The 13988-nt window shown below is 40.4% G+C and overlaps 1 protein-coding gene across 1 annotated transcript in view; it reads right to left on the bottom strand.

Annotated features, from left to right (window-relative positions):
• Positions 1 to 11248: 11248 nt before the first annotated feature.
• LOC145394456 ((3R)-3-hydroxyacyl-CoA dehydrogenase-like) overlaps positions 11249 to 13988 on the bottom strand; it is a 145224-nt gene continuing 142484 nt past the window's right edge. The window contains exon 7 of the mRNA XM_080268315.1: positions 11249 to 11340. Within this exon, the coding sequence (XP_080124441.1) occupies positions 11249 to 11340 (92 nt within the window). The remainder of the gene's footprint in view (positions 11341 to 13988) is intronic.

Here is a 13988-nt window from a genome sequence, read left to right as displayed (position 1 = left end):
CAGCAACTATCATTGACAGATAATAGTCATAATATATTAATATGTATTATATACACATTATAATGAACCTATAAGCTAATTAAGTGAAATACATAATAATGTAAAAGTAACATAATTGTATGAATATTGTATACATATAATATGCATAGTAAATAGTGATTATTCAGTAATATTACATTTTAAACAAGTTGTATACATATTTGAATAAATGCATTAAAGTAAATTATTTAACTGTAATACAGTATGTACTTGGGTTATTTTAGCGAAATGCATAACTGTGTTGGCCTTATAATTGTAGTTACATTTTGTTAATGCAACTGTTACATAAGTGTCTTAGCCTTATAATTGTAGTTAAAGTTACATAAAAGTTACATCTTGTTAATGCAACTGTTAATTGGCAAAGTGTAACATAATGCAATCGTTTGTCGTTACATAATTGTTACATATCGTTTGTAGTTACATAATTGTAGTTAGAGTTACATAAAAGTTACATCTTGTTAATGTAACTGTTACATAAATGGTACATTTTGTTTGTAGTTACATAATTGTAGCAAGTGTAACATAATGCAATCGTTTGTCGTTACATAATTGTTACATATCGTTTGTAGTTACATAATTGTAATAAGTGTAACATAATGCAATCGTTTGTCGTTACATAATTATAATATGGAGTTACATAATTGTAATAATTGCAGTCCTAACATATGCTGCGGTCGATGATAGTGATGATGTGTCATGCCACTTGCTTGTGGAGACAACAATTTGCTTTTTTTTTTGTAGTTTATGTGGTATTTTGGCATATGTAGTAACACTTACACTTATTTTCATTTGTTTGTTATGTGATCTTACTCTATTTCTCTCTTTTTTCTTTCTTACTTTTTCTCTTTTTTTTTTTTTTTTTGTATGTATTGATTTTCCATAGTTTGTTTTTCTTCGCTTGTGTACGCTTTTTCTGTTGTTCATGGTTGCATAATTACTGGCTAATTTCCTTGGGATACTTTTTTAAAGTTTAGTTTATATTGCACAGAGATTATAAAATGATATTATATAGTCCCATATTTTGTTATTTTATATAGAAAATATATATACATATATACAGTATTAACTATATACACTGACTTGTTGTTCACTTGTACCTATCGTGGGTAATATGTGTGTCAGCACTGTGTGGAAATCATTGTCTTCACGATTGTGTTGAAGATGTTCACTCTTGCTAACGTCATTTGTGTTGGCCATTTTTTTTTTTTTCTAGTTTACCTTGTAACTTAATTTATATGTTTCCACTAGGTAGCTTTAATTAATAAATGTTAAATACAGTTCTTTTAATTGCTCACTGAGTAACTGTGATGGTATATTTTCTTTATCACTTTGTAGATATAATAATGTATAGCTGTATGTATAAAACACGTATTTTATGTAGGTATAAATGGTAACAATCGTTGGTAGTAAATAAATGTTATAATAAATGAATGAATATATACAGTGTAGAATATTTATTGTTGGTGATTATTTAGTGTTTGAGTTATGCAGATAACTGAAGTATGTGTATTTAAGCTGTAACTATACAACACGTTTTATATGTCTGTGCAGAAGCGTATTGTCTATCACTGTGTCTTGTATAAATGAAGTAACTATGTAACTCACTAATTTTTACCGTGGTGGGAATGGTGTGAGGGGTGGTGCAAGTGGTGAGTTGACTGACGTGGCGTCTTTTCAGCAAGCACGCATGATGACCTCGACTTCCCACACTGGTAGCTGTGGTGAGTGAATGAGTAGCAATGAGTAACTTGAGTGAAGATGAGTGAGTAAGATGAGTTATGAGTCGTGTCTCACTCTTCGTTTGTTTGTTTCGTTTTTCTATGTCGATGTTTTCTCGGTCCTTTTCTCTAGTGATTTACTCGTTGTGGGATGAAGACTGCCGCTACTTGTAGGTGCGTGTAGAAGATTATACAGACGACATAGAGTTGTTAATTGTAGTTGATTGTAGATGGTTGTAGTTCACTGATTCGTCGTAGAAATTGCAAGATCGTATCAATATTTTGTTAAACTACTTGCAAGGCGTCGTGTGATCACTTCTAAATCAGCGTGATGATCGTGGAGACGGAGGGGGCTGGTTGGAGAGAATACTGTCAGGAGCTGGTTGTAAGTTGTTGGTTGTGAGAGGTATTTTTTTGCTTTCAATCTTGATATTTTGTAGGAATTCACTGTTGATTCGTAGACGAGGTTCGTATACGTTCGCTGCTACCAAATGTCATAAAAGACTTTGTGGTTCCTTTGTGGTTCAGTTATATATATATTAGACTTGTGGACGAGCGGTTTTTATATCTTGGAGTAGCTTGTAGTAGATAATCGTCTTTCCCATTTGTCATGTAGTGACAGGAGAGGTGAAGAATAGTATGGGACTATTTTTATTTGTCTTGGAAATATTAACAAGTCTTTCATACAGAGCGGAGTATAGAGTCCAGTCCCGCTAGCTATCTCTCTGTCTCGTTCTCTCTGTCTCTCTCTCTATCTGCCAAGCCCTTCTCCCTGCGACCTGCCTCTTGTATGGCTTGTCTCCTTCTGAGCTCTCTTTCCTAAATTCTGGTGAAACAGGAGACGTATCACGTGTGTTCCTTGTGGATGGAAAGTTTAAGAAGCCTGTGTGTGAGTATGTGTATGTGTGTGTATGGTCACTAGGCGCTGTCGTGTGCCTAATAAGCATTCCTTGAGTTAAGAGTGTGTAAGCATGTTTAGCATTGCTCGATTCTCACAGACACAATACCTTCTCATCATCTGACTCCCTGCTTCTATCTGTCTCTCTATCTATCTATTTATCTATCTATCTATTATGATTTGTAATTATAATATGAAGTCCTAACAGAAGGACAAGGAAAGAATGAAGGAAAGAAAGACAAAGAGGGAGTGTCAAGTCACCTGCAGGCAGAAGGACGAGGAAAGCATGAAGTAAAGAAAGACAGAAGATGAAGGAAGGAAAAGAGGGAGGAGAGGAAAGGGCAGACACCTGAAAGCAGCACTACATCGAATGAGTGGATGGTTAGCGCCCCCACCTACCACTAAATTATATATATATATATATATATATATATATATATATCCCGACGCCCTAATCCCGCAAAGGGTGGCCACAGACAAAACTCCTCCAAGTCGCTCTGTCACCCACCATTTGACTACCCTCCCCCCAACTCACCCCCCCCTCCTTCATATACCTCTCAACTCCATCCCTCCACCTCATCCTCGGTCTACCTCTCCCTCTCCCTCCCTCCACCTCACCTACATACACCCTCTTAGTCAGTCTTTCATTCTCCATTCTCTTCACATGTCCAAACCACCTCAGTGTATTTCTCCTAATCTTCTCAACCACATCCACATCCACCCCACAGCGTTCCTTCACTTCTTCGTTCGTCAACCTGTCCCTCCACGTCACTCCACATGCTCCTCTCAAGTAACTCATTTCCACTGCTCTCACTCTTGACTTGTTCCCCTCTTGCAAGGTCCATGCCTCGCTTCCATACGTCAGGGTAGGTATCACAATACTATCATGCAGTGACTTCTTAACTTCCATACTCACCTCCCTATTTCTCATCACTGCTTTCAGTGTACCAACGACCTTTCTTCCCTGCTGTACCCTTTCACGCACTTCATCCCCCAAAGTTCCATCCTTACTCATCACACTACCCAAGTACTGGAATGCACTCACATTCTTCATATCCTCACCATCCAACCTCACTGCACACTCTGTGACTTCATTCCTCTCAAACACCATAACTTTACTTTTGTTTACATTAACTTTCAGATTCCTCCTCCTACACACTGTCCCAAATTCATTCACCAAACCTTGCAACTCCCATTCATCTTCACTCAACAGTATTGTATCATCTGCAAACAGCAACACCGGAAGCTTCCAAATCTCACCCTCATTCATTAGAGCCACCTCCACATCCACTGCCGTACCCTGCACCTCCTTTACAACCCTATCCATATATATATTAAACAGCCATGGAGACATCACACAACCCTGTTTCAGTCCCACATTGAGATCAAAGAACTCACTCAGCTCACCATCCACTCGCACCGTAACCCTAGCTCCCTCGTACATACTCTTCACAGCACTCAACAATTTCCCCTCCACTCCATATATTCTTAATACCTTCCACATACCTTGCCTATCTATTCTGTCATAAGCTTTCTCCAAGTCCATGAAGTCAGCATACACTTTCCTTCCCTTCTCTAGATACTTCTCCACTAAACATCTTAGAACAAATATCTGATCATCCCCATACCTAAGCATTTCACCACACACTCCATCAATTCCTGGGGCCTTTCCCAACTTAATATTCTTCATCGCTTCCACTACTTCCGCCCTACTGATCTCTTCCTCCCTCCTCTCATCTCTTCTTATCCCAGCCATTCCCCAACCACTTATACTTGCACTGCTCTCGCTCTCCACATTGAACAAATCCTCGAAGTGCTCATTCCATCTCCTCAGTTTCTCTCTCTTCTCCACCAACAATCTATTATTCCTATCTTTCACTCCCCTACTATTTCCCCTTTCACACTGCCTTACTTTCTTTACCTCCATCCAAAACAATTTCTTACTCTCCCTCTATTTCACACTCAGATTCCTCCCAGACTCCTCATGCACTTTCTTTTTACTCTCCTTCACCAGTCTCTTATCCTCCCTTCTGCTCACATATACCTCTCTCTTCTCTCTCTCATCTTCTCCCCTACCTCTACTCGCTAACCATTCACTATATGCCTTGTTCTTTTCTTCCACAGCTCGTTTCACCTCATCATTCCACCATGCTGTCCCTTGCACACCCTTGCATCTCCTCCTCACTCCTTAAACTGCCTCACATGCTGTGCCTATCTCTTCCATGAATATCTTACATACGTCTTCCACCCCTTCCGTCTGCTCTAGCTCATACCTTCCCAGTCTTTCTTCCACTATGCTCTTATACTCTGTCATTTTCTCACTATCTTGAAATTTCTCCACTCTTCTCACAGGAGTTGCTTCCTCCTGTCTTCCCCTTCGTCTCCTCAACCACTCTCTTTGCAGCTCTACCTTGGCCATTACTAAGTGATGGTCCGAGACTCCATTCCCCCACCCTCTCCACACTCTTGCATCCAACACTTGTCTTCCCTTTGGCTCATCCACACACACGTAGTCTATCATTGCCTTTCGTTCAACAAGTTCATCATCCATCCTCCTCATTACTCTCCATGTATATCGGTGGATCATCTTATGGCGAAAGTAGGTGTTGGCTATTGCCAACCCCTTACAAGCACAGATGTCCACAAAAGCACTTCCATTCCCATCTACATCAGCTGGCACACCCCACTGACCGACCACTCCATCCATTCGTACATTCCCAACTTTGCCATTCATGTCTCCAATGAACATCACTCTCTCGCTCCTCTCAAACTTGTCCATACACGCTTCTACACTCGCCCAAAACTCATCTTTCACTTTTGCCACTCGATCCTCTGTCAGGGCATACACACATACAATCGCCCACGCTTGTATACCTACTTTCATCCTCACCCATACAATCCTTGCACCCACTGTTCCATACTCTCTTATATTCTCCTTCCACTTCTTGCTTATCATCAGACATACTCCCTCTCTTGCCCTCTCATTTTCATTGACTCCCACACATATACCTAAACCATATTCCCATTCTCTCACCCTTTCACCTTTCCATTTAGTTTCAGTCAATCCACATATATCCACTTTTGCATCCTCAAGCACCTGAACAATCTCTCTCTCTTTCACATCATCATTCACTCCTCTCACATTCCACGTTCCCACCCTAAGAATGTCCTTCGTCCGTTCCTTAGTCGTCAACGTATGGTCTGTCTGGGTCCGAGGCGGTTTGTTCGCTTTTTTAGTTAGTTCTTTTTACGGGGTGGAGCACTAACCCACCACCAACCCTTTTAGTCGCCTCGTACGACAAGCAGGGATACTGGGGGAGTATTCTTGAAACTCCCCTACCCCCAGGGGGGTATATATATATATATATATATATATATATATATATATATATATATATATATAATCATTTCCTGTGGCACCCCACGGGATGCACAGGGACTCGATGAACTCTCTCCACGAATAATTGTCTCTTGCCATCTCCCTCAGATCCCACCAACGCTCCTCTCCTGCTTCTCTTTTCATTGTCCTCAACCAGGTTTCCCTCGGCCTACCTCTACCTCTTCTTTCTCCAGCAGTCCACTCTGGCACATCCTGCATTAAACTGCTTTCTTTTCTATATATGTGCCCCAGCCACTTCCAGCGAGACAGTCTCACATACTCATCAACTGGTTCCACTCTAGAAATATCCCCTACTCTTGCATTTGTAACTCTGTCTTGCCACTTTCCCCCAGGAATCCTTCTCAGCATTTTATTCTCAAATCCTGATACTTTCTGATCTGTTGCAGTTGTACTGTAGCATAACTTATGCCCATAAATTATAATTGGTCTAAGCATGGACTTGCAAATTTTTATTTTAGTATGTACCGAAAGCATATTATTATTCCAAACAGATTTCAACATTCCAACAGCTCGCCAAGCCTGTCTAATCCTCTCCTCAATTTCATTGTTTAATGATCCATTAGATGATACAATCGTTATCAGATATATAAAATTCTTTACATTCTTCACCACATTATTCCCAATTACTCAATCGATTTGGTTCTCCAAGTTCATATTAATAATTTCAGTCTTTTCACAGTTTATTATCAATCCCACTTTTTCTCCTTCCTCCACCAGACAATCGAGCACCCTCTGCATCTCGTAAATACTTCCGCAAATCAGTACAATATCATCAGCATAGTCCAAATCCAGCAGCTTCTTATTTTCATTCCAGTTAATTCCTGCACCTTTTCTCCATACAACATTTCTCATATCATAATCCATAAGTAAAACAAACAGCAATGGCGAAAGAACTCCTCCTTGAATCACTCCTGACCTAACTTCAAAAGGATCACTAAAAGAATCACCCAACATTACCTTACAAAAAGTACCTTCATGCAGGCTTCTAATATTATTTACAAACTTTTCTGGTATACCATAAAATCTCAATTTTCATCATAGCTCCACGTGAAACACTATCAAACGCCTTTTCAAAATCCACAAAACACATACAAAGTGGTATTTTCATCTCATTAGCTTGTTGCATTAGATGCTTTACAATAAAAATCTGATCATTACAACCTCCACCTTTTCTAAATCCCGCTTGTTCTTCTCTTAAAATTTTATCAGTTCTGGCTCTATTCTGTTCAGCAAGATTTTAGAAAAGACTTTTGCAACATATATATCTTCCAAGACCTTGAGCAGGTTCTACAGCACCTTACCCGTATCCCAGAATACACTAAAGAGAGTTCCAACATACATGACCTCTTCCTTACAACTAATCTTCCTGCTAGTGGTTATAATTTTTCCTCTCCAATGGGGTCCGCCAATCACAACCTTATCACCATAACCAGTCCTGTCGCTCCAGTGTGGCCTGCTGACCCTCCAAATAAAAGTCGGTTGCGGCACTCTGGAGCTGCTGATTGGGAGGCTCTCAGGCAGTACTTCTTTGATTTTCTCCGGAACGATTTTTGCGTCCATGGCCGAGAGCTATCTGAATGTCTCTTGTGCATTACAGAAGTTATTCCTTCAGACATATGAGCATACATTCATATATCATATCCTTTGACTAATGAAAAAAAAAAAAACTTGATTTAATCACTCTTGCTCTAATGCTATCCACAACAGGTAGATGGCCTGCAAAAGGCACCGGGGTCAACCCACTCCTGAATCTCATCTCCTTCATGTTTCTACCCGGAATCATGCTAAGTCTGTTCTTTGTTCTGCCAAAAATAATTTCATTAGTACTAAATGCTCTGAACTATCCAACTCGATTTCTTCCCGCTCCTTCTGGCACCTTGCCTAAAACCTTTATAACAACTTCCCTCCTTTTTTCCACCTTGACGGCCCTGTAGCTATTTCTTCAACAGGTACAGCAGAACTCTTCACTCAGACTTTCTCCTCCAGTTCCACCTTAGACGATTCTAGTGCGTTTCCTCCATCACTTCTCCCCTCTGATTCATCCATGGCTAACTTTAAAATTTCATCAACTGAACTATTTTCTGTCATCACTGCCATTTATACGAATAAGATATATGGGCCTGATTGGGTCTCTTCTGTTGTCCTAAAGAACTGTGCTTTTGTGCTTACACCCTTTTAGGAAAACTCTTTTGCCTTTGTCTATCAACTTGTACCTTTTCTTCTTGTTTGAAGTTTGCTTTCATTCAACCTGTCCCAAAGAAGGGTGACTCTTCCCAGCCGCCTAACTATCGCTCAGTTGCTTTAACATCCTGTGTTTCAAAAGTTTTCGAGTCTATTCTTAACAAAAACATTTTAAAGCAACTTTCCTTTCACATCTTTTTTTGTGATAGTCAGTATGGGTTCCGCCAGGGAAGCTCCACTGGCGATCTTTTCACCTTCCTCTCAAATTCTTGGTCATCCTCCTCTTGGGACTTTGGTAAAAGCTTTGCCATTTCACATGACATTTCAAAGGTTATCGATCGAGTCAGGTATAAATTTTTAATTTCCAAACTGCCCTCTTCTGTGTGTGCCTTAATCTCTAGCTTCCTTTCTGGTCATTGTTCTCCTAGAGCTATCATTAGTGGTGTTCCTCAGGGTTCTATCCTATCACCAGCACTCTTCTGTTTATTCATCAGTGACCAAAACTGTACATCTAACCTTATCCACTCACACACTGATGACTCCACCCTTCACCTTTCCATTCATGTCCCGCAGCATCCATCTCAGCAGTTATTGCAATAACCAGGGATGAGGCTTTGGCACGCCTAATTTCTGACTTGGCTCACGTCTCTGATTGGGGTCAAAATAATCTTGTTGCTTTTAATGCAACCAAAACTCAGTTCTTACATCAATCACCCTGACAAAATCTTCCATAGGAGTACCCTCTAATTTTTAAGAATATCCAGCTCAATCCTGCATCATCTTTAAATATACTTGGGGTTTCATTCATTATCTTGGAAATATCATACTTCGTTTCTTGTAAAATCTGCTTCCAAGAAGCTGGGTGTGCTAAGCCGACTCCGTGCCTTCTTCATCCCTGCACAGTTGTTGACTTTATACGCTGGTTTCATACGCCCCTGTATAGATTACAACTCTAATGTGTGGGGAGGCTCCTCACATACGGCTATTCTCAACATGGTGGAGTCAAAGGCTTTTCGTTTCGGTAACTCTCCTCTTCTTACTCGCTCCCTTCAGCCTTTGTCTCGTCGCCACAGTGGTGCATCTTTATCTCATTTCAATAGTTATTTCAATGCTCACTGCTCCTCTGAACCCTCTGCTCACATCCCTCCACCACTGTGGCGGGGGCGTAGCACTCGTCTAGCAACAAACTCTCACCCCTTTTCCGTTCAGCTCTCTAATGCAAGATTTAACCGTTACTCCCAGTCCTTCAGTGTATGCAACAGGTCATCTCTGGAACTGCTTCCCTCTGTCTGTACTTCATACTGCCTATGATCTCCAGGCTTTTGAAGACATTGTCTCCAGGCATCTCGAAATGAACGCAGCTTGAATTTGGCTCTCTTTTATCTTATTTTTGTTTTTCTCTTGGAGGGAACAATTTGCGGGCTCCTGGCCTTTGGTTCCTTCTTCTTTGGATAACATATAGGCTTATATAGATAGATAGATGGATAGATAGATAGATAGATAGATAGATAAAGATATAGATATATAGATAGAGATACATAGATAGACAGATATAGATAGACAGATATAGGCCCTTGGTTTGTGTTTGGTTTTGCCAATTCCCCCAGATTGGCAATATTGTCCCATAACGCAGAGAAACACTGTTGACACTTGACCGGCATCTCCGTGATATTTATCGCACAATTCACTTCCTTTAGGACCCTTGGAATTTCCTATCATCAACTTTTAGAGAATGTCAATTTTTTACCCACCAAAAAGGCGAACTTGGAAGGTTTCTATAAATTTCTTCGATTCAAAGTATACTCTAAACTCCTGAACATCTTTTGCTTTTGGAGTTTATTAAAAACTATGATTTTGTATGATTCTTTGCACAAATTTCGTATTATAGACGCAGACATACACGTAAAGCTGGGAGAATATATATCATCATCATCGTCAACATCAGCCGTTTGAGTATCCACTGCAGGACCGGCCTATCCCGACCGAAGTGGGGACTATACAGCCAATGTATCTCTACCAAGTGGCTTAGGCTGTCTGATAGAGATTGTATGTAGGGTGAGAAGTGCTTGTACGTGTGATTGTAGTGTTGTAGTGGCTTTGGATGTGTGTGTAGTGTCAAACCAAGTGTAATCGGCCTGCGCAAGCCGACTGGGTGCAAGCATACTTTACAGTATGCGACACTGGTTCAACCACAGCACCCCTGGTGTCCGCCAAAGCAGTACATGGCCGGGAGAACGCTTCCAAGGTTTATTACCCTGGCGGGGCGCGATCCCTCGCTCTCCAGTGTACGAAAACACACTTTACCGCTGTACCACAGAGGCTTCATATATATATATATATATATATATATATATATATATATATATATATATATATATATAATCTTGCGGTAGGTGGGGGCACTCACCATCCACTCACTCGATGTAGTGCTGCTGTCGGGTGTCTGCTCTTTCCTGTCCTCCATCCTTCTTTCCTTCAATCCTCTTCTGTCTTCCTTTCCTTCATGCTTTCCTTGTCCTACTGACTACCGGTAACTTTACACTCCTTCTTCTGTTTTTCTTTCCTTCATTCTTTCCTCTTCCTTCTGCCTGTGAGTGACTCTACATTGAGTGACAAACCAAATGGTTTCCTGTACACCAGGAAACCATTTACTATGCTGGGTGGTAACCATATAACCAAATTTTGGCGCCTACTGGTTAAGTGGGTAATTATCGCGCTCCAGTCGGATTGAGCCGGTGCAGGTTTATATATATGCAAGGGGTGGTTGGGGTTTATTGCTCATGTAATGCCACTCAGCGATGAGTGAGGCTGGTCACTCTCATCTTAAATGTCGGGACCAACTGCCTAGCCCCGGGCTCCTACACTCCTCATGGGGCAATATAGGATTGGATGATGGATGAATGGAATAAAGTGTGCGTGTGAATATGTAGATACGTAGATATAGATATAAATGTGTGTGTGTGTGTGTGTGTGTGTGTGTGTGTGTGTGTGTGTGTGTGTGTGTGTGTGTGATCACATTGCGCTTCCTCCCGTCACCTCAACACAGGCCCCCACCATGTAGCTGCTCCGCTCGCTCAGCAGGAACGCCACCACTTCAGCCACTTCTGTGTTTGGGAAGAAAAATGTATAATTAATAAGAAAGAGAAACAGTAGACTTTATTTTCAATACTGAACAAGTTCCAGGTCGTTAAGTATGTCCATTACCAATGACTGAAAATAGGGATCTGGATGTAAATTGGTGGTTGCGTGTCGTGTTCAGGGTAATAATTGTGTGCTTTTCTTCTTACCTACACTTGTATGTGCTTATGGATGTCCCATGCCACAGCATATTACCCGCACATGGTGAGTTAACCCTAGATAGGTAATGTGGGGTATCAGAAACCCCAGTCCCCGAAATTTAATTTTTAAGCATATGAGCATAAGGTCTACATATCTGTCCGTCTCATTACCTTCCTGCCTAGTGATGCTCTTCATGGGGATGATGGGGTCAGAGCTGTACCTGGCTCTGATTTTGCTCTATACAATAGAGCCATTGGGGTATGTCATACCCCAGGTTACCTATAATGTAACCTCAGTTGAGCCTTCTTGTGATTATTTAATTTTAATTTGCCGTCTTTCTCCTTTGTATACAGAAGGTCCCAAAATCAGTCTACCACAAGCCCTCCAAGGAATCACGATATTACTTTTCAGTTTTGCAAAATTTAATTTTAAACTTTGTTTACCTAAAATTTCACCATTTTGTGAAAACTTTCCAAAAATATTTTTTTCTTTCATTTAAACTTTGTTTTTTCTGGCCCTATTCAAAGATAATGGGTTGAATTTGTGTACTGAAGCATTTTGAAATATCTCAAACGGAAGTATTTTTGCTTTATTTTTTTCCCTGGGGTACGTCATACCCCACTTTACCTAATATAATAAAAAAAAAAAAAAAAAAACGTTTACCTACCCAGGGTTAAGCACCTTCAACTGCAAATTACTTTCTTACCAACTATTTCTTCCCATGTCCTACTTCATCCTACAGAGTTGGTGGTTAGCACCAACATCTGGTTCTTTCCTTCTCAATCACACAGGTTGTATCATCGTTAGAGGGGTGGCCAGAAAATTAGAATGTGTTAAGTTCGATAACAATGGAGCTTTGTGATTGAATCCATGATTTATCAGCCTTGCAGTGTGATTCTCCTCGTTTACTTTTCTTTTTTTTTCCCACAGACCTACCTCCCAAATGTCTCTGATCATACAATCAGCCCTCATCTTCACCCTCTCATCTATTATATACCAGTAGTATCATTTTTAACCTCACTGTAACCTTAAACTTACGTTATGTAGCCCTTGGTTTGTACAAAAAAAGTATATTGCAGTTTCCATAAATGAACAGTGGAATGGTTTTATAACAGAACTACAGTTTCAGGTAATCGATCTTACTATAGCCTTATAATTCACAGGTTATAATTCAAAAGCCAGTTCAGGAACGTGCATATTATTAGACTTTTTACGAGTAAAAGTAAAGAAGCTATGGTTCTTTCTTCTCCCCGTACACACACTGGCGCCCAAATCCACTGAATATCCCTGTGTCACTCATTTACTGAGTCACTGTACTCTTTTGAAGGAAGAACTTTTGCAAGTTGCACCCATAGAATAGTATGAATGTCACGTATGGGGGTGTTGAAGGGTGGGATTGTTAGTGGTATCCGGGGTGTATTTGAGGTGCGGGTGTTTTGCGTCTTGGGTGTGACTGGACTGTATCTGAGGGGTTTGTCCACACAAAATATGTGTTGGAATATGTCGGGCCGCTGGATAAGATCTGGGTGGGTGCAATTAGGAAATGTCTGCTGAGATGAGGACGCCTGACAGCATAAAGCTGGAAGTTAAAAATTCAGTGACTGCTTTCTAATTCCACTGATGACAACACTTTTCCTTTTGTAATCACGTTCTGTTGTGTGTCAGTAGATGCATCAAAAAGTGCCATTTATGACAGAACCATTAACCATAAAGTATCCAGAAACCAGTCATGTTACAACAGTAAGAAAAGAAACTCAACCCTTCAACTTCGTTTATTTATTTATTTATTTTTTTGCTAGAAGTCTTACATACGGGGTTTTTGAGATATATAAAGAGAATTGTTTTGATAAAATATTCCATAACCAAAAATAGACCATAATTTCCTGAGTAAAATGATGTCTAACATAATGTACAAAAAATGATAAGAATTATAATTACCTGTGTGGTGAGCTGTCAAAACCTGTGGTGTTGGAGCTCCTCTGCCAGACATATGCCATTCGGTGTAATGACAAACTCAATTTCTTTTTTTTTTAATAATAGCATTTTCATTTTCACTCTCACTTTCATCTGATAACATAATCTGTCATCAGACATCACTTCCTTCAGATCCAAGTAAGTACCGCACGCCTCGACATTCTCCTCGTACTTGACGAAAATAACTGACAGTACAGTAGTCCTCCCATGATGGCCACACCTCAGTCGTGCCACATCCTGATACTGAACCACTACTGGGCCCCCAGCACTGGTGCGCAAGTAATAAATGTCCAGAATACGTACAAATGCCACCCGATGGCTACAGACACTTGACGTGCCACCCGACGTGAAAGCATTAAAAGATAAGTGGGCTTTCATTCTCCAGTGTGTTCTGTCTAATAATTCCCACTATAATTAACCTGACATACACAGCCCTCTTGTGGAATATTGTATTATATAACGGGGGCAAAACTTGTTCATGCTTAGGAGCCTATATGCA

This window comes from Coenobita brevimanus, chromosome 27, assembly GCF_032717465.1.
Source record: "Coenobita brevimanus isolate Jiangsu-jjx chromosome 27, ASM3271746v2, whole genome shotgun sequence".
Taxonomy (NCBI): Eukaryota; Metazoa; Arthropoda; class Malacostraca; order Decapoda; family Coenobitidae; genus Coenobita; species Coenobita brevimanus.
The sequence above is the reverse complement of the archived record's forward strand: the minus strand, read 5'-3'. Positions and strand labels throughout refer to the sequence as shown.